Consider the following 20,303-nt stretch of genomic DNA (forward strand, 5'->3'; position numbering starts at 1 on the left):
CTCATCATGAGGAGAAACTTCTTTGGTGTGAGGGTGGCAGAGCCCTGGAGCAGGCTGCCCAGAGAGGCTGTGGAGCCTTCTCTGGAGGCATTCAAGACCCAGCTGGATGTGTTCCTGTGTGCCCTGCTCTGGATGCTGCTGCTTTGGCAGGGGGGGTGGACTGGATGATGTCCAGAGGTCCATTCTGTGGTTCCTGGGGAACCAGAGCATCCCCAGCATCAGCAGTTTGGCCTTTGCAGGGGCATCTGCTTCTGCTCCTCTTGCACTCTCCAGTGTGGCTGTGGCTGCAGAGGCTCAGTCTGAGCAAGAACCCAGGCTGTGTGCTGGGCTCTGCTCTCCCCTCCCTCTGACTCAGGACTTTGACAGAGCAGCTCTCCTGTTCAGAGCATCCTCTGTGTGAGGAGCAGCATGAAGGGCAGGTGCTTCCCCAGTGCCCTCGATGGGGGTTACAAGGCTGCTGTCTTGTTCAACCTCCCCCTGCTCTTCCCCTCCTCCCCACCTGAGGACTTCATCATCATGCAGCATGAATTTCATTAGCTCGTTTGGCGCTCGCAGCCAGGAGATAATTTAATCCAGAAGTGGCTTACAAGGAGGAGCATGGTTTAGTCTGCAAAGCTTTAATAACCCCCTTGGGCTTCTGTGGGTAGTGCCAGACTGTGGGCCAGGGCAGGGCTGCAGGTGCTGAGCTCCAAGCCCTTTGGACCTCGTTAGGAGGATCCTGCAGCACAGGATCCTGGCGGCAGCTCCGTGCCTCACTGACTGTCTGCAGGTTAACAGCTGTGCCTCTTTCCTGGCCACGGCCTCTTGACAGCCCCAGGGCTGGGGACACACTGCCAGCACAGACCTGTGGAATTGTTTGGGCTGGAAAAGCCCTCCAAGATCACCCAATCCAACCAGCAACCCAGCACCACCATGGCCACCGAACCCTGTCCCCACTGCATTGGCCACAGGGTTCTTGAATGCCTCCAGGGATGGGGACTCCACCACCTCCCTGGGCAGCCTGTGCCAATCCCTGACCACTCCTGCAGCAAAGTAATTTTTCCTCATCTCCAACATTCTCTCTTCCTATCATCTGAGATTAAGGAGCAGAGCCCAACCCCACCTTATGCAGCCTCCTCTCAGGGAGCTGTAGAGAGCCTCCTTTGCTCCTGGCTCCACACCCCCAGCTCCCTCAGCTGCTCCTCCCCAGCCCTGTTCTCCAAACCCTTCCCCAGCTTTGCTGCCCTTCTCTGAACACACTCCAGCCCCTCAGTGTCCTTGCAGTGAGGGGCCCAAAACTTAGGTGTGGCCCCACCAGTGCTGACTACAGGGGGACAGCCTTGCTGGTCACACTGTTCCTCCCTTCCCTGCTGTGTGTGCCTTTGAACAGGGGCTGACAAGTCCCCTTCCTGACGTGAAGCAGGTCACATCCAGGTTCTCCTCCAGGATTTGCTGTCTACGACTACCTAAAGGGAAGCTGTAGCCAGGTGGGGTTGGGCTCTGCTGCCAGGCACCCAGCAACAGAACAAGGGGACACAGCCTCAAGTGTGCCAGGGGAGCTTCAGGCTGGATGTGAGGAGGAAGTTCCTGGCAGAGAGAGTGATTGGCATTGGAATGGGCTGCCCAGGGAGGTGGTGGAGTCATTGTTCAAGCAGGTGCAAGCCAAGCCTGGCTGGGGCACTTAGTGCCATGGTCTGGTTGATTGGGCAGGGCTGGGTGCTAGGTTGGGCTGGCTGAGCTTGGAGATCTCTTCCAACCTGATTGATTCTGTGATTCTATGATTCCAAGCCCATTTGCGTCTGGGGGTTGTGATTTAAGCCCAGCTGGCAACTCAGCACCATGCAGCTGCTCACTCATTCCTCCCCCTGCCCAATGGGGCAGGCAGCAGAGTTGGACAAAGTCAAGCTTGTGTGGTCAGATGAGAACAATCAAATGATTGAAACCAAGTAGAAAAAAATAATCAAGGTCAGGTAGGATGTGGCTCAGAGCAACCTGATGGAGTCAAAGATGTGCTGCACTTTGGCTACAACAACCCCATGGAGAGATACAGGCTAGGGTCAGAGTGGCTGGAGAGCAGCCAGACAGAGAGGGATCTGGGGGTGCTGATTGATACCTGCCTGAACATGAGCCAGCAGTGTGCCCAGGTGGCCAAGAGAGCCAGTGGCATCCTGGCCTGCATCAGGAATGGTGTGGTCAGCAGGAGCAGGGAGGTCATTCTGCCCCTGTACTCTGCACTGGTTAGACCACACCTTGAGTATTGTGTTCAGTTCTGGGCTCCCCAGTTTAAAAGGGATGTTGAGATGCTTGAGCATGTCCAGAGAAGGGCAACGAGGCTGGGGAGAGGCCTTGAGCACAGCCCTACGAGGAGAGGCTGAGGGAGCTGGGATTGGTTAGCCTGGAGAAGAGGAGGCTCAGGGGTGACCTCATTGCTGTCTGCAACTACCTGAGGGGTGGTTGTGGCCAGGGGGAGGTTGCTCTCTTCTCTCAGGTGGCCAGCGCCAGAACAAGAGGACACAGCCTCAGGCTGCACCAGGGGAGATTTAGACTCGAGGTGAGGAGAAAGTTCTTCCCTGAGAGAGTCATTGGACACTGGAATGGGCTGCCCGGGGAGGTGGTGGAGTCGCCGTCCCTGGGGCACTTTAAGGCAAGGTTGGACGTGGCACTTGGTGCCATGGTCTGGCCTTGAGCTCTGTGGTAAAGGGTTGGGCTTGATGATCTGTGAGGTCTCTTCCAACCCTGATGATACTATGATACTATGATGATACTATGATGTCCCTGCTCACCACAGGAGGTTGGTTTGGTTGACCTTTAAAGGTCCCTTCCAATCCAAACTATTGGATGGAGTCACCACCACTGGAGACATTTAAAAAGCAGATGTGGACCTGGTGCTTAGGGATGTGGTTCAGTGGTGGCTTTGTAGTGCTGGATTAAAGGCTGGACTGGATGAACTTGGAGGTTTCTTCCAACCATAGTTATTCTGTGATTCATGAGCTGGAGCAGGGAGATCAGGTCAGGAGGAGGTGACAGGTCCTTCACAAATGCATCTTCATAGAATCAGTCAGGGTTGGAAGGGAGCACAAGGAGCAGCCAGTTCCAACCCCCCTGCCATGCCCAGGGACACCCTACCCTAGAGCAGGCTGCACACAGCCTCAGCCAGCCTGGCCTCAAACACCTCCAGCCATGGGGCCTCAACCACCTCCCTGGGCAACCCATTCCAGCCTCTCACCACTCTCCTGCTCAACAACTTCCTCCTCACCTCCAGCCTCACTCTCCCCACCTCCACCTTTGCTCCATTCTCCCCACTCCTGACACTCCCTCACAGCCTCAAAAGTCTCTCCCCAACTTTTTTTGTAGCCCCCTTCAGCTCCTGCAAGACCACAAGAAGCTCACCTTGGGGCTTTCTTTTCTGCAGACTGCACAGCCCCAACTCTTTCAGTCTGTCCTCACAGCAGAGCTGCTGCAGCCCTCTGAGCATCCCAGTGGCCCTTCTCTGGCCACACTCCAGCATCTCCACATCCCTCCTGTAACGTGGGGGGGAGGCTGCAGAACCGGATGCAGTTTAGTGAGCAAGCTGCAAGGAAAACAAACCAAAAGAAAAGAGAAACCAACCCAAAACCGACCAAACAACAAAAAAAAAAGCTTCCATATGCTGCTAGTGGCCTGGTTAATTAAGATCCACAGTTCTCTGGGTAGGAAAAGCCGACCTATATTTACTGTACGTAGGCAGACATCTGTCAGCTCCACGCCCGACACAGCCCCGCGCAGGTCCCTCCTGCTTCCTGCAGGCTTTCCCCATCGCAACTGTTTGAAGCTCTGCCGCAGACCCGAGTTAATTTTAAGCTGACTGTTACTATTCTAAACAGAAGGGAGGGCATATTTAGCCTCTCAGTACTCAAGAAGGCAAACCCACCCTCACCCCACACCCCCACCCCCCCCCTCTCCCTGCATGTTTCTAGTCATTTTTTTTTCCCCTAACAGTTTGCAGACAACAACAAACAACAAATCCTATTTGCTTCCTGCAGGAGAATATGTTCGGGGGTGATGGGGAAATGGATTATTTTTAAAGCTGCAGATGGTTCCCACATATTCCTCCTCAGCTCACTGCAGCTTTCCACCTCACTACGCTGCTTTGTAATTTAGCCCAGGGCTGTGGAGCAAGCGTTCTGTCGGCTCGGTTTTCTTGCTCTCCTCCTTCAGCCCCCCACTGCTTTCTGTCCCTTTTCTTCTTCTTCTTCTCCTCTTTCTCCTCCCCCTCTTCCTCTCCTTCTCCTCCTTCTCCCCCTCTTCCTCTCCTTCTCCTCCTTCTCCCCCTCTTCCTCTCCTTCTCCTCCTTCTCCCCCTCTTCCTCTCCTTCTCCTCCTTCTCCCCCTCTTCCTCTCCTTCTCCTCCTTCTCCCCCTCTTCCTCTCCTTCTCCTCCTTCTCCCCCTCTTCCTCTCCTTCTCCTCCTTCTCCCCCTCTTCCTCTCCTTCTCCTCCTTCTCCCCCTCTTCCTCTCCTTCTCCTCCTTCTCCCCCTCTTCCTCTCCTTCTCCTCCTTCTCCCCCTCTTCCTCTCCTTCTCCTCCTTCTCCCCCTCTTCCTCTCCTTCTCCTCCTTCTCCCCCTCTTCCTCTCCTTCTCCTCCTTCTCCCCCTCTTCCTCTCCTTCTCCTCCTTCTCCCCCTCTTCCTCTCCTCCTCGTCCTCCTGCTCCCCCTCTTCCTCTCCTCCTCGTCCTCCTGCTCCCCCTCTTCCTCTCCTCCTCGTCCTCCTGCTCCCCCTCTTCCTCTCCTCCTCGTCCTCCTTCTCCCCCTCTTCCTCTCCTCCTCGTCCTCCTGCTCCCCCTCTTCCTCTCCTCCTCGTCCTCCTGCTCCCCCTCTTCCTCTCCTCCTCGTCCTCCTGCTCCCCCTCTTCCTCTCCTCCTCGTCCTCCTCTCCCCCTCTTCCTCTCCTCCTCGTCCTCCTGCTCCCCCCCTTCCTCTCCTCCTCGTCCTCCTCCTCCCCCCCTTCCTCTCCTCCTCTTCTCCTTCTCCTCCTCTTCCCAAGCTTTTGTCCCACTGTTGGGATGGGTGCAAAGGCCAAGTGTGCTCTGTCTGGCCTTTCCTTTCAGATGTTGGAACAGATTGCCCAGGACAGTAGCAGAGTCCCCATCCCTGGAGGTGTGGGACGTGCTTTGGTGGCCATGGTGCTGTTGGGCTGCTGGTGGGACTGGATGATCTCAGAGAGCTTTTCTAGCCAAAACAGTTCTGTGATTCTATCATAGAATCCCTCCCAGCCTTTGTCAGAAGTCCCTCCCCAGCTCTCCTGAAGCCCCTTCAGGTATTGGGAGGCTGCCCTAAGAATCCTAGAATCAAGCAGGTTGGAAGAGACCTCCAAGATCATCCAGTCCAACCTAGCACCCAGCCCTATCCAGTCAACCAGACCATGGCACTAAGTGCCTCATCCAGGCTTTTCTTGAAGACCTCCAAGGTTGGTGACTCCACCACCTCCCTGGGCAGCCCATGCCAATGCCAGTCACTCTCTCTGTGAAGAACTTCCTCCTAACATCCAGCCTAGACCTGCCCTGGCACAACTTGAGACTGTCCCTTTGTTCTATTGGTGGTTGCCTGGGAGAAGAGGCCACCCCCCACCTGGCTACAATGTCCCTTCAGGTAGTTGTAGACAGCAATGAGCTCTGCCCTGAGCCTCCTCTGCTGCAGGCTGCACACCCCCAGCTCCCTCAGCCTCTCCTCACAGGGCTGTGCTCCAGGCCCCTCCCCAGCCTTGCTGCCCTTCTCTGGACACCTTCCAGCACCTCAACATCTCTCTTGAATTGAGGAACCCAGAACTGGACACAGCACTCAAGCTGTGGCCTGACCAGTGTTGAGTACAGTGCCTCATCCAGGCTTGGCTTGTACACCTCTATGGACAGGGACTCCACCACCTCCCTGGGCAGCCCATTCCAATGCCAACCACTCTCTCAAATATCACGATGAGCAGGGGATGCCTTCTCCCTCTCCCCATCACCTGGTGGGTTCACTCCTCTGCTGGGGCTTTCTCACTGCTGAGGTGAGGGCTGCACAAGCCCTGGGAAGGCTAACGAGGGGAAGGACACACTTCCAGCCCTGCACTTGCACTTCTTCCCCCCACCCCCCCCTCGCTTCCTCCTCCTCTGGCTCCCTGGTAGAAAACACAGCTTGCTTCTTTCTTTTTTTTTCTTTCTTTCTTTATTTCTTTGTTCTTCCATGGTTCAGCATTATAATTACTGAGATTTCACTGCAGGGCAAAATGATCATTTGACAATGTAAGTGGGGAAAATAATTCTGGTGTTATCCAGCAGCCTGACTCGTGTTATAATTATGGCACAACTCCTGCAGACTGGAGTGGGGGGGCAAAGAATTTCCTCTGATGCTGGTGTTTGTCTCCCCCAGATTTGATTGCAGATGGGAGGGTTTTGGGTCCCTCCTGTATTTTTAATAACCCAGGGTTGTTGATGGATGGCCAAGGACCAGAGTACCTGTTGTTTTCCCCTTTGTTTTCATTAGGTGTTCTCCATTTCTGTCACTCTTGGCGTCCGTGATGGATTCTTTATGAGCAAATATCTTGGGTAGAGCCCTTTGGAGTTGTCTGTGTGGTGATGTCTGCAGCAGCAGCAGCAAAGCCCAATTAAAACATGGGGAAATTGATTGGGGGTGGGGGGAAGGAACATAAATCAGGGCAGACTCTCAAAACGGGGGGGGGAGCAGCCACCACTCGGTGGGCTCTGGTGCCAAGGTGGGCAGGAGGAAGGCAGTTGGGAGACATCGAGGTGGTCAGGCAGAGCCATGGCTTTATTGTGACCTTGGGCGAGATGTTTTAGGGGCGCACGGAGCCACCAGGAGGTTATGGCTGAGGCAGCTGGAAGGTGCTGCAGGAATTTCTTCCTCTGGGTGGGAATTCGCACCGCTGGTGTCGGTGAAGCCTCTCCAGATGTGCAGCCTTTCTTGCAGACCTCCCTTCCTGAGTCTGTTTTGCTCCTCGTACTGAACTTCATCCCACGCTGTGAGCCCGGCTCTGGGCATCCTTCGTGCCAGGGCTGGGTACCACGGTGGGGTAATGCTTCTCAGCGCTGCGGTGAGGGAGCCTGCTACTGCTGTCCCCTGCTACCCTGGGGCTGATGGAAATGAGCTGACAGAGGAGAGGCAGCATTAGCCTAATTATGGCCCTACGAGCTACCTCGGTGCTGGATTTTCCTTTCTTAGCGACTTCCTGTTTTCCTCTTTGAGATGCAAATTTTTGCACAGTCCTCGATCCAGATTCTCTTCTCATTAGCATGAAATCTGACGAGTTCCGCGGGTTTTTAAATAGCAAATTAAGGGGAAGAATTAACCGCTGCGCACAAAGTCACGGCGAAGCCCCTGCCACCGGCGGGGACGGGAGCTGGAGGGGCTGCTGGGGGTCCTGCTGTCCTTCCTCGGGCATCCCATAGCTGTGCCAGGCTGCTCTTGCCTCGCTTTTGCATGGCTGAGCAAGAGGCAGGCGTCAGCTCCGCGGGTGCTAAGCAGGTAGAGCTGCAAGCATGGGGGGTACCGGTGGGCAGAGCCCAGATCCTCAGCCCCTACTGGGGTGCCACCTCGAGCCCCCAGCCCACATTGCATCAGAGCCCAGGCGGGACATGATCAGTCCATAGACCGAAGCCTTTCCTCTTGCTTCCTCCTGGGAAATGCAGCTTGTCCTAACAGGTTCAAAAGAGCTACGCCGGGGAAAAAAACCAACCTGGGGTTGTGGTGAGCCTCATCCCGATGCGTTTGTTTTGGTTGGTTGGTTTTGGTTTTTAGCTGCCTGCTGTAGTCTGTGCCCACCGCAACTCGGCGCCGGGAGAGGGCTGCAAGCACGGCTGGGGCAGGAGGCGCTGGTTCGTGCTAAATGTCACTCCGGGAACCAGCGACTCTCCTTGGAAATGGGAATGCGATCCTCACTGGAGAGATGCGCCCAATCTAGAGCTGCGGTGCTCTCCTTCCAGCCCCGGTGCCCTCCTGCCAACCCCGGAGTTCTCCTGCCAGCCCCGGGCTGGGGATGCCTTTTGCCTGCCGTCGCTTTCCTCCCCCCTCCCCCTGCAGCCTTTCCCCGGCTCCCTTCACAGCCCCTCCCTCCCCTTCCCCCCCCCCCCTCCCCTCCCGCTTTCTGCCACATAATGAGTTTGATAAGAAATAGTCTCGTTAACAGGATTAGCCATGGAAATCTCTAGTCCCCTCCTATTCATTTTGTAATGCTCTTCAGCCTCTTCTGTAATTTTCTGCTGCTATTAGACAGCTCCGGACCACCTCGGGAGATAAATTCCTCCTCCTTCTGAGATAGTGCCAGCACAGGCAGTGCCAGGGACCCCTCTGCGGGCCAGCGCTGGATCCGGGTTGTAGAGCTGTCCTCTCACCCGGGAGAGTTACTCCTGCTCGATTTGTTCCAGTGAAAGTGGGTCACTTTCCAAACCACGTCCACAAACAAACCAAAGCGTCCCCAAACACCAAAGTGTCCCCAGACGTGTGCAGCTTTCACTGCCTGCGTCTGCAAAGAGCTCTGGGGGGCTCGGAGGTGCATTAAAACCCAGCGAGGAGAGCCCTGCTCTCCTCCTTGTCCGCATGAATCCCATTCCCTGGGTCCTGGATTTCCTTCTAGGAAAGCTCCTTGGCAGCCCGGCCCTTTGCTCGATCATTCCCCTTGATTTAATAACTCGTGGCAGCCCCGCAGGATGCCTGACTTCTGAGGGAGCTGAGGGGAAGAGACCTTCGCCTAACGCTGCTTCTCCCAAGTTCACCAACTCCCGAGCACAGCAGCATCTGGGAAGCAGCATCCAGGCAGCAGCGACTGCAGGCTGCGAGTCGAGTGGGAAAGATCCAGAGCTGCCGCTCAGGGTGCAGGGAAAAGAGTGTGGGAGCCGCAACGCAGGAAGGGTTTCGTCTGCTCAGCTGGTGGGAAGTGAATGTTTGTGGTTTGCTTAAGCTGTGCTCACGCAGCCTTTTGCCTCCCCCTTCCTCCCAAAATCTCCCTCCGCACAAATGGGGACCTTCTCTCTCGTGCCTCTCTTGCCCAGACAGAGCGATGCAGATGGTGAAGCTGTCGCAGCAGGAGTCAAGTGACAGAGATGCTAATTGTGACACGGAGTGTGAGATGTTTGGGGCTAACGCGTGCGGTGGCACCAGGAGAGCAGGGCACAGGGCAGCAGCTTCAGCAGGGCTATTCCCCCCTGGCATATTCCTTGCGAGGGCAGGGATTTATTCACCCCACTTTTGCACCCTGCGATGTGAGTGTCCCTGAACACATCGTACCCTTCCTCTGCTCGCTGCAAACTCTTTGTCTTGCTGCTGGGGATTCGTTTTTGCCGTGGGGGTGGTAGCGGCTTGGTTGGGAAGAGGTCTGGAAAGGGTGGTGCGGCTGTGGTGCTCCTGAGGCTCCTTCCGACCGTGGATTGCCGCACGCTAATCTGATTTACCACTGCCGTAATCATTTCAGCGGGCGTTTTCCTGGGATCCACCAAGGAAATCCCGGGCTCCAGAGGCTGCCTGTGCTCTCCGACCTGGCCACCACCACGGCAGCTGCTGCCGGTGTTCCCTTGGCTATGGCATTGTCCCAGCCCGGAGACCCCTGTGTCCTGGGCACCCATCTCAGCAGGGCAGAGCGGAGGTGCTCGGTGCTGTTGTACTCTTGCAGGCTGGCAGTGCTGTGGTGAGAGCAGCGGGCTCGGGAGCTGTGCCCCTTCCTGTACGCCGGGCAGGAGCTGCAATCCAGCAGTGCCAGCTGCAGGTCGCTCCTCTCCACAGCTATTGCATAGGGTGTTTGTACAGTGGCTCTCCCCAGCCGTCAGCCCAGAGGTCAGAGCCAGCCGCGGTGCTCAGGTTTCCTTTTGGGATGTGCCGAGTCGCTGGCAGCCGGCTGGAGCTCGCCAGCAATTCCGTGACGCTTTCAGAGCGATTCACCGGAGAGGGAGCCGGTGCTAAGCAGTACCTGGCTGGGTTCTGCCAGGGCTGAGCCAGCAGAAGGTGAACGGATCCCGTCCCCAGCTGATCCAGCCACGATTGGGTCCCTGGGGCACCCAGGAGCCGGCACCTGGCACCACGGCTGGCAGGCAGCAGTGTGACAGAGAGATGACAATGATATCCTCCTTTTAAACCTTGCCTTCTGCTTCTCTCTCTCTCTCTCTCTGTTTTGTTTCCTCTCTCCCCCTCAGACAAGCCATTTAAATGTAATTCCACTCTGAAAGCCTCTCCCTCATGCATGGCTAATGAGCGCAGGCAGCGCGCAGGCAGCGGCCCGGCTGGGATCCAATCTCGCCGAGTGTCGACAAGTCATTTGGAAGCAGCCCTGGGAGCGCGCCCGGCTTTATTACAGCGTAATTAGAAATAAAATCTTGTTGGGAGAGGAGAATGAGAGCCCAGCACTAATCCTGTCACGGGAGGAGATGGAGCCCTGCGTACAAAGGAGATTAGGAAGGGGAGGCGGAAAGCTCGTCACGGCTCCGCGGCTTCCAGCCCTCCTCTGCGCTCCCCCTCTCTGGCTCCGCAGCTGCCAGCAGCAGGCGGCAAAGTGTGCCTGGCGTCTCTGCCTGTCCCTACCTGTGCTTCTGCTTGTCCCTGCCTGTGCTTCTCCCCGCTTCTGCCTGTCCCTTCCTGTGCTCCTCTTGTCCCTGCCTGTCCCTTCCTAGAATCATCGAATGGTTTAGGTTGGAAGAGACCCCAAAGCTCATTCACAGGCAGGGACACCTCCCACTGGAACAGGTACCTGTCCTTGCCTGTGCTTCTGCTTGTCCCTGCCTGTGCTTCTCCCCGCTTCTGCCTGTCGCTTCCTGCGTTCCTCTTGTCCCTGCCTCTTGTCCCATTCATAGGCAGAGACATCTCCTGCTAGAACAGGTTCCTGTCCTTGCCTTTGCTCCTGCCTGTCCCTGCCTCTGCCTGCCCCTTCCTGTGCTCCTCTTGTCCCTGCCTGTCCCTTCCTAGAATCATCGAACGGTTTAGGTTGGAAGAGACCCCAAAGCTCATTCATAGGCAGGGACATCTCCCACTAGAACAGGTTCCTGTCCTTGCCTGTGCTCCTGCCTCTCCCTGCCTCTGCCTGCCCCTTCCTGTGCTCCTCTTGTCCCTGTCTGTCCCTTCCTAGAATCATCGAATGGTTTAGGTTGGAAGAGACCCCAAAGCTCATTCATAGGCAGGGACATCTCCCGCTAGAACAGGTTCCTGTCCTTGCCTGTGCTCCTGCCTGTCCCTGCCTCTGCCTGCCCCTTCCTGTGCTCCTCTTGACCCTGCCTGTCCCTTCCTAAAATCATAGAATGGTTTAGGTTGGAAGAGACCCCAAAGCTCATTCATAGGCAGGGACACCTCCCACTGGAACCGGTACCTGTCCTTGCCTGTGCTCCTGCCTCTCCCTGCCTGCACTCCTGCCTGCAGCCAGCCGGGAAGGGCCTTGCATGGAGACTGTCCTCCAGGTCTGCGAGGCAAGGCTGCCAGCGAAGCCTCTCCGGTGGTCAAAGGAGCAGGCAGAGTGGGCTGCAGGCAGCTCCCCAGGGCAAAGAGCAGTGCAGGCAGACCCCAGGGCAGGCAACTGTCTGTGCCGCGCCCTCTCTAGGATGCAGCAGGGCAGGGACTGCTGTGGACACAGCTTCTGAGGACCAGGTTTGTGAGTGCCACACACCTCCCTCGGGGCTTGGATGGCAGCAAACAGGGACATAAACCTGCTGCATGTTACGTGGCTCTGATTAAATTTGCATTGGGCTTGAGCTGCAGCTCCCCTTCAGCATCTCTGGGATGAATCTTTAGTTTCAGTGCCCAACACAGGTTCTTTCTGCCCTGGTATTTACTGTGGCACCAAGCAGGGCTCAGTCTGCTGAGACAAGAAGCAGCTCTGCCAGTCCCCTCCTATGCCCCATGTCCCCTGCCTCATCTGAGCACTACATTTCCACTACCCTGCTCCATCCAGCGATGGCAGGGAGATGGGGCATGCAGTGCCATGTTGTGCCACACTGTGCCATAGAGATTCCCAGCTGGCTGGGTTTGCTGGCCTACCTTGGGGAGGCTCCTCATGCCCAGACCAGCCCCATGCCAGTCAGATGGCATCCTGGAAGAGCAGCTACAGCAGCAAAGTGCTGATACAGCAGCAGTGGAAAATCCCAGGCGTTGTTCTTCGGGGCTTCCCCTTCCGTTCCTTTCTCACCCCAGGGGAGGTGTTTGTCACTTTAAACCGTAGCCAAAAATAGCACCAAGCCGTTCCTGGGTTTGCCTGGGATGCTTTGGGATGCAGTGCTCCAAGTATGGCTAATTCATGAGGGCTGGCACCTATTGATTCCCCCTGCAGTTAAATCAGAGAGCGCGAGGAAATATCGGCCCCGGAGTACCGAAGGGAAGTTATCTCATTAGTCTTATGAACTATTAAATGTGCTCTCTGCTGGAGCCCTGACCCCATTGCTTTTATAAATCCCTGTTGGATGGAGCAGTTGCTGGTAGCCTGGATAGGCTGCAATTTTTCTCTGGAAATTGGGAGACCCTTGGGAATGCTGCTGGAGTTTCATGGCCGCTGCAGGCTGTGGCTGTGGTAACAGCGAGTCAGAGAACCACAGAAAGGTGAAGGTTGGAAGGGACCACTGAAGATCATCAAGTCCAACCCTGCTGCCAAGGGAGGGTCACTGAGAGAAGGTCACACAGGAATGTGTCAGGTGGGTTTTGGATGACTTCCAAGACAGAGACTCCACCACCTCTCTGGGCAGCCTGCTTCAGTGCTGCACTGCCCTTCAAGTTGCTCCACATGTTCAGATGGAACTGTTGATGTTCCAGTTTGTGCCCAGTGCCCCTTGTCCTGTCACTGAGCATCACTGGGAAGAGTCTGGCCCCATCTTCCTGACTCCCACCCCTTAGATATTGGTAAGCATTGGTCAGATCTCAGGTTCCCCAAGCTAAACAGACCCATCTGTCTGGTTTGGACCTGGTTTAGTGGCCATAGTGGTGTGAGGTCATGGTTGGACTGGGTGATCTTAGAGGGCTTTTCCAACCAAACCAGTTCTATGGTTCTGGCTCTCTCAGCCTTTCCTTATCCTCATGTCTGGCCAGCCTGATCTAGGCTAGGGTGTCCCTGCCCATGGCAGGGGGTTTGGAACTAAATGATCCTTGTGGTCCCTTCCAACCCTGACAGACTCTATGATGATTCTGATGCTATGATTCCAGTCCCCTCAGCATCTCGGTGGCCCTGTGCTGGACACTGCAGTAGAGAGAACACTTCTCTGTGTGCATGCACACGTGGTAAAAGACCCAAAGTTTGCTCTGTGGGACAATTCCCCTCTCACTCAACTGCTTTACTTTGAGTGAGCTCCCAGGGGCTGCCCCGGGCTAGGCATGAGGAGCTTTGCCAGGCAATCCCAAAGACAACGACTCAGATCTAGCTGAAGAGTGATTAGAGACACATTGCTCCAGCCTGGGTGCGGATGTGCTTAATCCTCTGCTTCCCGTAAAGCTTTTCCACCTCCTGGCAGGCAGAAAGATCTGATTTTATTCAGCGACCTTCGATGTTAATCTCTCTGGCAAGCTCAGCAATAAGTCACTTCGGCGCGGGCTCTGTCGCAGCCGTTTACATCAACGACTGCCCTGCATCTCTCCCTTGAACCAGAGCAGCACTCCTTGGCGGAGTCACTTGTCCCTTTTCATGGGGAGAAAAACCCAAAAGGAAGCTGTGCTGTCAGGCAGCGTAGCCCTGACATTTACTGTCGCGGCGGCTTCAAAGCTGCGCTGTGCGAGGGGACAGCTGCTTCCCGTCACTGCGCGGCACTGAGCTGGATGTTAAAAGCTGCAGATTTTCCTGCCCGTTCCTGTCTCTGGGGTGGATGCTCTGGCTTGAGCCCCAGCTCAGAGGCTCCGTCTCGGCTGCACAGGCTGGGAAAGTTGGGGGGGTTCCAGCAGATTAGAGGGCTGAGGGTAGCAGGTCCAGGCAGGGCTTGGATTTGTCATCTCCCACGGTCCAGGCAGGAGCTTGAGGTCTGCTTCTCTTGGCCTCATCGCATGCAAAGGTTTGGCTCTTGTAGGCCCTGCTGTCGCAGGTCCAGGGGGCACCCAGCACCCCTGCTTTTGGCTCCTCCAGCCCTGGCAGGGCTTTGTTTGCAGAGGAGCAGCGCAGCGTCTGCAGGCAGGGCTGCGGTTCACCGTGCACGGGTGTGCGTGAAGGGTGTGGGGAGGGGAGCGGAGCCCAGTGGGGGCTGCTGAGCACTCTGCAAAAAACACGGCCCTGTTACCATGGAAACTGGCTCCCCCCCCCCATCTCAAATTCCAGTGCAGCCAATATTCCTCGCTTACTGGTTTGATGGGAGATGAAAAATTAATGGTTGATTTGCATCTCCTTCCAGTGGCGCTTGCGGGACTGCTCCCCCCTCGCCTTTGTGTCAGTCCCCTGGCACCTCCGAGGCTCACACTGCCGCCCATCTGCTCCCAGTTGCATACTGGCGTGGCCCTGCTGTGGCTTAGAGGCTACACCGTGCCTGAGGTTGTGGCTGGGGAGCCCTCGACCCTCTCTCCAAGCAGGGGTGATGGAGATGTGGGTCCCACGATTCTGCGGAGGGTCGCAGGTTGCAGGAGGCTTCTGGAGGTTTGGGGATGGCACCCATGGCACCCCATGGCAGCCTGTGGGGCTGCTGGTCGTACTCCCAGTGCTTCCAAGTTGAGCCTGCCTGTGCCTCCACTGACCACAGCCAGGCTCCTGTTTTCTAGAGGCTGCTGGCTGTTCAGAGTCCCCAGTGCTCTCCCATTAAGCAGCTGGAGCTGACCAAGTGCATCCAGCTGAGCTGCAGCTGGAACGGGACTGTGCCAGGGAAGTGCTCTGGGTCCCTGGTTGAGGAGCTCTGTATCCTGCCAGTCTGTCCTCACAGAGTAAGACTCATGTGGTCCTGCTCTGAGAGAGGACAGCCAGGCCGCTCAGGCTGGCAGCTCCTCTGCATCCCATACTTACAGGTTTCACCACGGTTTGGCTGGTGACATGGTGCCACCAGGCAGATGGATGGACCACTCTGTCCAAGATGAGGTCCAGTGTCAGCTGGAGCTGCAGCAGCCCCCCCCAAACCCTACAGAAGCTGGGGTTAAAGCTTGCTGTCACTGTCAACTCTGGCTGTGGGGTGGGGTGACAGAGTCTGGGTGGCCAGGGCAGCTTCTTACTCTGCTCTCCAAGTAGGCATCACACAGAGCTTTCTCTTCCTGTTAATTACTGATACTGTTCTGATGAGTTATGGGGGTCAGGATGGCTTCACAAGCCAGTGGAAGACATCTTCTCCTGTGTGTGCCAGGCTCCAAACCCTGCTGATAGAGGGGGCTGCCTTGGCAGCACTGCCGGGGGCTATACTCTCTGCCTACTCTCTGCCTACTCCCTGCCACTCCCCTCCAAGGGCTCTAACAGCAGCTCAAGCCCTTATTTGTTTTCTTGTGCTTCCAAGTAACTTAAGTTAATTATTAACTCAGCAGGACAGATTCACTTTTAATTGCCAGGTTGCTGTGCAGCGCGTGGCAGAGCACCGTGCCACCACAGCACTGTGCCACCAGAGCATCGTGCCACCACAGCACCATGCCACCACAGCACCGTGCCACCAGAGCACCATGCCACCAGAGCATCATGCCACCAGAGCATCATGCCACCACAGCACTGTGCCACCAGAGCATCGTGCCACCACAGCACCGTGCCACCACAGCACCGTGCCACCACAGCACCATGCCACCAGAGCATCGTGCCACCACAGCACCGTGCCACCACAGCACCATGCCACCATGGCACCGTGCCACCACAGCACCGTGCCACCACAGCACCGTGCCACCACAGCATCGTGCCACCACAGCACTGTGCCACCACAGCACCGTGCCACCACAGCACTGTGCCACCACAGCATCGTGCCACCACAGCTCCGTGCCACCACAGCACCGTGCCACCACAGCACTGTGCTACCCGCTCTCCTCACCCTCTGCAGCCACTCCATGCCCAGAGATGCTTGCACTAGGCTGTGGGCAAGCTACTCAGTGCCCCAAATCTGAGCCCTGAGCATCTCAGCTGTGTGCAAGGATGCCCCAAGCCCAGCTCTGTGCCTGGGTGACAAGTGCTGGATGGAGACAGGCTGTGACCATGGTCACAAGGGCTGCTGGTGCACACTCAGGTGCTGTTAGGGCACCCCCGAGGCTACTGCTCACCCATTTTGGCTCGATTCTCCAGCCTGCCCAAAACTTCAGCCTTGAAAGTGAAGCCAAAGGCTGCATCTGGTGCAGCTGGGGTGCGAGCAGGGGAGGGGAAGGACCCACTTTGCCTGCCTGGCTCCCTCCTGGAGCGTGGTGGCAGCTCTTGCCTGCCCTGGGTGCCAAGAGCCTGGGAGACCTGCTGGGTGCGGGCTGAGCTCACTCACCTCTCTCCTCCCCTTGTGTCTCCAGAAAATAGGTTTTTTATTACTTCTTACGGAGGTTTGTACATATCGGACGTGCAGAAGGAAGATGCCTTGTCCACCTATAGGTGTATCACCAAGCACAAGTACAGCGGCGAGACGCGGCAGAGCAACGGCGCCAGGCTCTCCGTCTCAGGTGAGCCACTCTCCTCCACCCACCACGGTGCCCAGCCCTCCCAGCGCACGCATTCCTCTGCCTGCCCACTCCGGCGCCCGTTTGCCAGGAGGCAGCAGTGGCAGACTGCAGTGATAGAAGGAGGGGGAATGGGTTGAAGCTGGAGGAGGGCAGATTGAGAGTGGAGATGAGGGAGGAATTCTTGGCAGTGAGGGTGGGGAGGCACTGGCACAGGTTACCCGGGGAGGCTGTGGACCACGGAAGCACAGAATGTGATCTGCAGATTACACTCTGTGATCCACAACCTCCCTGAAAGCGTTCGAGGCCAGGCTGGATGAGTCCTTAAGCAACTCGGGCTAGCGGGAGGTATCCCTGCCCATGGCAGAGGGTCGGAACTGGATGATTTTTAAGGTCCTCTCCAACCCAGCCCACCCTTTGAGTCTCTGAATCCCGTCGCGGGGCAGAGGGACCCGTCGGGGGCTGCGCGGGGGTGTTGGTGCTGCCTTGGCAGGTCCCCCCGAGCCCGCAGCACCCCGGTGCTGGCCGCGGAGGGCGGCAGCGCTGCGCTACGCTGCACCCCGAGCGAGAGGCGACAGGCTGCGAGGGGATGCGATGTGACAGGCGGCGATGTGAGCAGCCTGACGCGATGTGACGAAGACGCAAGCGATACTGCGGCGCAAGCAGTGTGCAGTGCAGTCCCCAGTGCCGCCTGTCCCGCGGCGCTGCCGGCTCCGCTCTCTGCCCAAATGACTCCGCTCGGGAGGGAGTTCGCTCGACTCAGCCTCGCCGCTGCTTGCGACGCTTGGCTGCAACCTGTCCGCGCTCTGCCCGGTAATTTTGCCAGCCTGGCTTCCCCAATTCACGCCACGGAGTGGCTTCAAGAGAACGGTTTGGGTTGGAAGAGACTTTAAAGATCATCCAGTTCCAACCCCCTTGTCGTGGGCAGGGACAGATCCCACCGGCACAGGTTGCTCAAGGACTTCTCCAACTTGGTCTTGAACACCTCCAGGGTGGTTGTGGATCACAGAAGCACAGAACGGGATCGAAGATGCTTCTGTGATCCACAACCACCCTGGGCAATCTGTGCCATCTGTGCCAGTGTCCCCTCACCCTCACTGTCTGATCCACAACCTCCCTGGGCAACCTGTGCCAGTGTCTCCTCATCCTCACTGTCTCTGTGCTCCACAATCTCCCTGGGCAACCTGTGCCAGTGTCTCCTCATCCTCACTGTCTCTGTGCTCCACAATCTCCCTGGACAACCTGTGCCAGTGTCTCCTCATCCTCACTGTCTCTGTGCTCCACAATCTCCCTGGGCAACCTGTGCCAGTGTCTCCTCATCCTCAGTGGAGATAATGTCTTTCTAATATCCAATCTAAATTTACCTTCCTCAGGCTCCAATCCATTCTCTCTCATTCTGTCACTCCCAGCCCTTGTCAGAAGTCCCTCCTCAGCTCCTACCTGGAGCCTCCATCAGATACTGGATTTCAGAAGGGCTACAGATATCTAAGGGCTGGGTGTCAGGAAGATGGGGCCAGGCTTCTCTTGCTGGTGCCCACTGACAGGACAAGAGGTGATGGACACAAACATGAAGATAGGAAGTTCCATCTGAACATGAGGAGAAACTTCTTTACGTTGGGGGGTGACATAGCCCTGGAGCAGGCTGCCCAGACAGATTGTGGAGTCTCCATCTTTGGAGACATTCAAGAGCTGCCTGGGTGTGTTCCTGTGTGATCTGCTTTAGCTGATCGTGCTCTGGCAGTGGGGTTGGACTCAATCTTCAGAGGTCCCTTCTTACCCCTTCTGTGAGAGTAGGGAAGGGCTCTGGGACAGCCAGGCTGTGCCTCTCCAGACCTTGCCCAGCCTCCAAAACCCTTAGGGTCCTGAGTCCCACCCTTGGTAGGCAGCATGGCAGGCAGCCCCTGAGGAGCACAGCTGGATCATTGCCTCTCCCTGCACTTCACCTTGGCCCGGTCCCCTCCTGGTCACTGTCATTATTTACACCTCCTGGCGTTTTGCTCCTGCTCGGCAGCAATGAAAGAGGTTTCTTTCCCCTGGAATTTAATTTCACGCCTGAGACTTGGTGATTAATTTTCTCCTTTCCCAGCTGCTGATGGGCCTCTCTGCTTGTAAATGCTGAAATGTGCCACAGAATTTGTGTGGTTTGCACCCAATTAGGTGTCACCTTGAATAATTCCCCCGCTGCTGAGTTTATTTGTCCCATAAGCTAGTGAGATGTGTTTTCTCACCCACCTGCCCCCAAGCCTACTGCCCTGGCCACCCAAGGCTGTGTGCCAGCCATCGTGGGTGTGCTGAGCCATCATGCCCAGCTGAGGATGTGGCTGGCGTCCTGTGCCTGGTTGGCCCCTGCTTGACAGGGTGCTGGGCCACTTCGTTTCAACTCCACTATCACCTAGAGAGATTGGACCAGGCAGTGCTTGGGGTCCATTCCAGCCTGACGTTCTGTGATCCTGTGCTCTTGGCCAGCACAGCCACGCAGCTCATGGGGACAGGGACATCACCAACTGGACACAGCAATGCTTTTGTCACCATGCCAAGGGTTCTCCTGGTGCCCGTGCGAGGAGGAGCCTCCCTGCCTCCTCTTCCCCAGGTGAACCCTGTTTCCTCTCCCACCTCAGACCCAGCAGAATCCATCCCCACGATGCTAGACAGCTTCCAGTCCCGGGAGGTGAAGGCTGGCAGGCTGGTGGAGCTGCCTTGCATCGCCTCGGGCTACCCCAACCCAGCCGTGCGGTGGATCAAGGACGGGCGCCCGCTGCCTGCCGACGGGCGCTGGGCCAAGCGCATCACAGGGCTGACCATCAGCGACCTGCGGGTGGAGGACAGCGGCACCTACATCTGCGAGGTGACCAACACCTTCGGCTCCGCAGAGGTCACAGGGACCCTCACCGTCATAGGTGAGAGCCGGCGGGCGGCGGCAGGGCAGGGTGGCAAGGGAGGCTTCTGTCCTGCTGCCCTCCGAAACGGGAAGCCTTTGAACTAAGAAGCCTCGAGGGTCTCTGCAGCCGTAGGAAGGCCAGGCCATGCCTGGCAGCGTGGGAGCTGCTGTCTCACGGTGCACTCACTGGGAGGTTTACCCTGCTGCAGCACCTGCGGACAGCCCCTGAGTAACTGCTTCCATCGGGGCTGGGGGAACAGGTGGCTAGCAGGAGGATGGAGACTCCCTTCTGACAAGGAGTCTCATGGAGGAGACAAGGGGCAATGGGGACAAGTTCCTGCTGGGATCATTCCCACTGGATCCATTAGAAAATGTTTCCCCGTGGGCACAGCTGGACGCTGGAATCATCTCCCAGGGGAAGCAGCAGAGTGCCCTACTTTGGTCAGATTTAAGACTCAGCTTGGCAGGGTCTGAGCCAGCTCATTGCAATACTGCTCTTACCTAGAGTGGTTGGAGCAGACAATCCTTGGGGTCCCTTCCAACCTGGAGTTCTGTGAGTGTGTGAACATCACTGACTGGGCGCCAGCAGCCTGCTGGGGTCCTCCTTAGGAATCATAGAATCAACCAGGTTGGAAGAGACCTCCAAGATCATCCAGTCCAACCTAGCACCCAGCCCTACCCAGTCACCAAGTGCCTCATCCAGGCTTTGCTTGAACACCTCCAGGGACGGTGCCTCCACCACCTCCCTGGGCAGCCCATTCCAATGCCAATCACTCTCTCTGTGAAGAACTTCCTCCTAACATCCAGCCTGTACTTCCCTAGGCACAACTTGAGGCTGTGTCCTTGGCACAGCTCCAGCTGAGCGCAGGTGACATCTAACTTGCAGTCGGGCTGGCACTGCCAGGGCAGGGGAGGCAGAGCCCAGTCACACCGAGAGATGCCTCCCG

The 20,303-nt window shown here is 56.9% G+C and overlaps 1 protein-coding gene across 4 annotated transcripts in view; it reads left to right on the forward strand.

The window, feature by feature from the left end:
• DSCAML1 (DS cell adhesion molecule like 1) overlaps positions 1 to 20,303 on the forward strand; it is a 156,534-nt gene that overhangs the window by 96,837 nt on the left and 39,394 nt on the right. For all 4 annotated transcript variants that reach the window (XM_064172985.1, XM_064172984.1, XM_064172989.1 and 1 more), the window contains exons 4-5: positions 16,335 to 16,476; positions 19,092 to 19,375. In XM_064172985.1, coding sequence (XP_064029055.1) covers positions 16,335 to 16,476; positions 19,092 to 19,375 — 426 coding nt within the window. The remainder of the gene's footprint in view (positions 1 to 16,334; positions 16,477 to 19,091; positions 19,376 to 20,303) is intronic.

The sequence above is a fragment of the Pogoniulus pusillus genome, chromosome 38, assembly GCF_015220805.1.
Source record: "Pogoniulus pusillus isolate bPogPus1 chromosome 38, bPogPus1.pri, whole genome shotgun sequence".
NCBI classification, from domain to species: Eukaryota; Metazoa; Chordata; class Aves; order Piciformes; family Lybiidae; genus Pogoniulus; species Pogoniulus pusillus.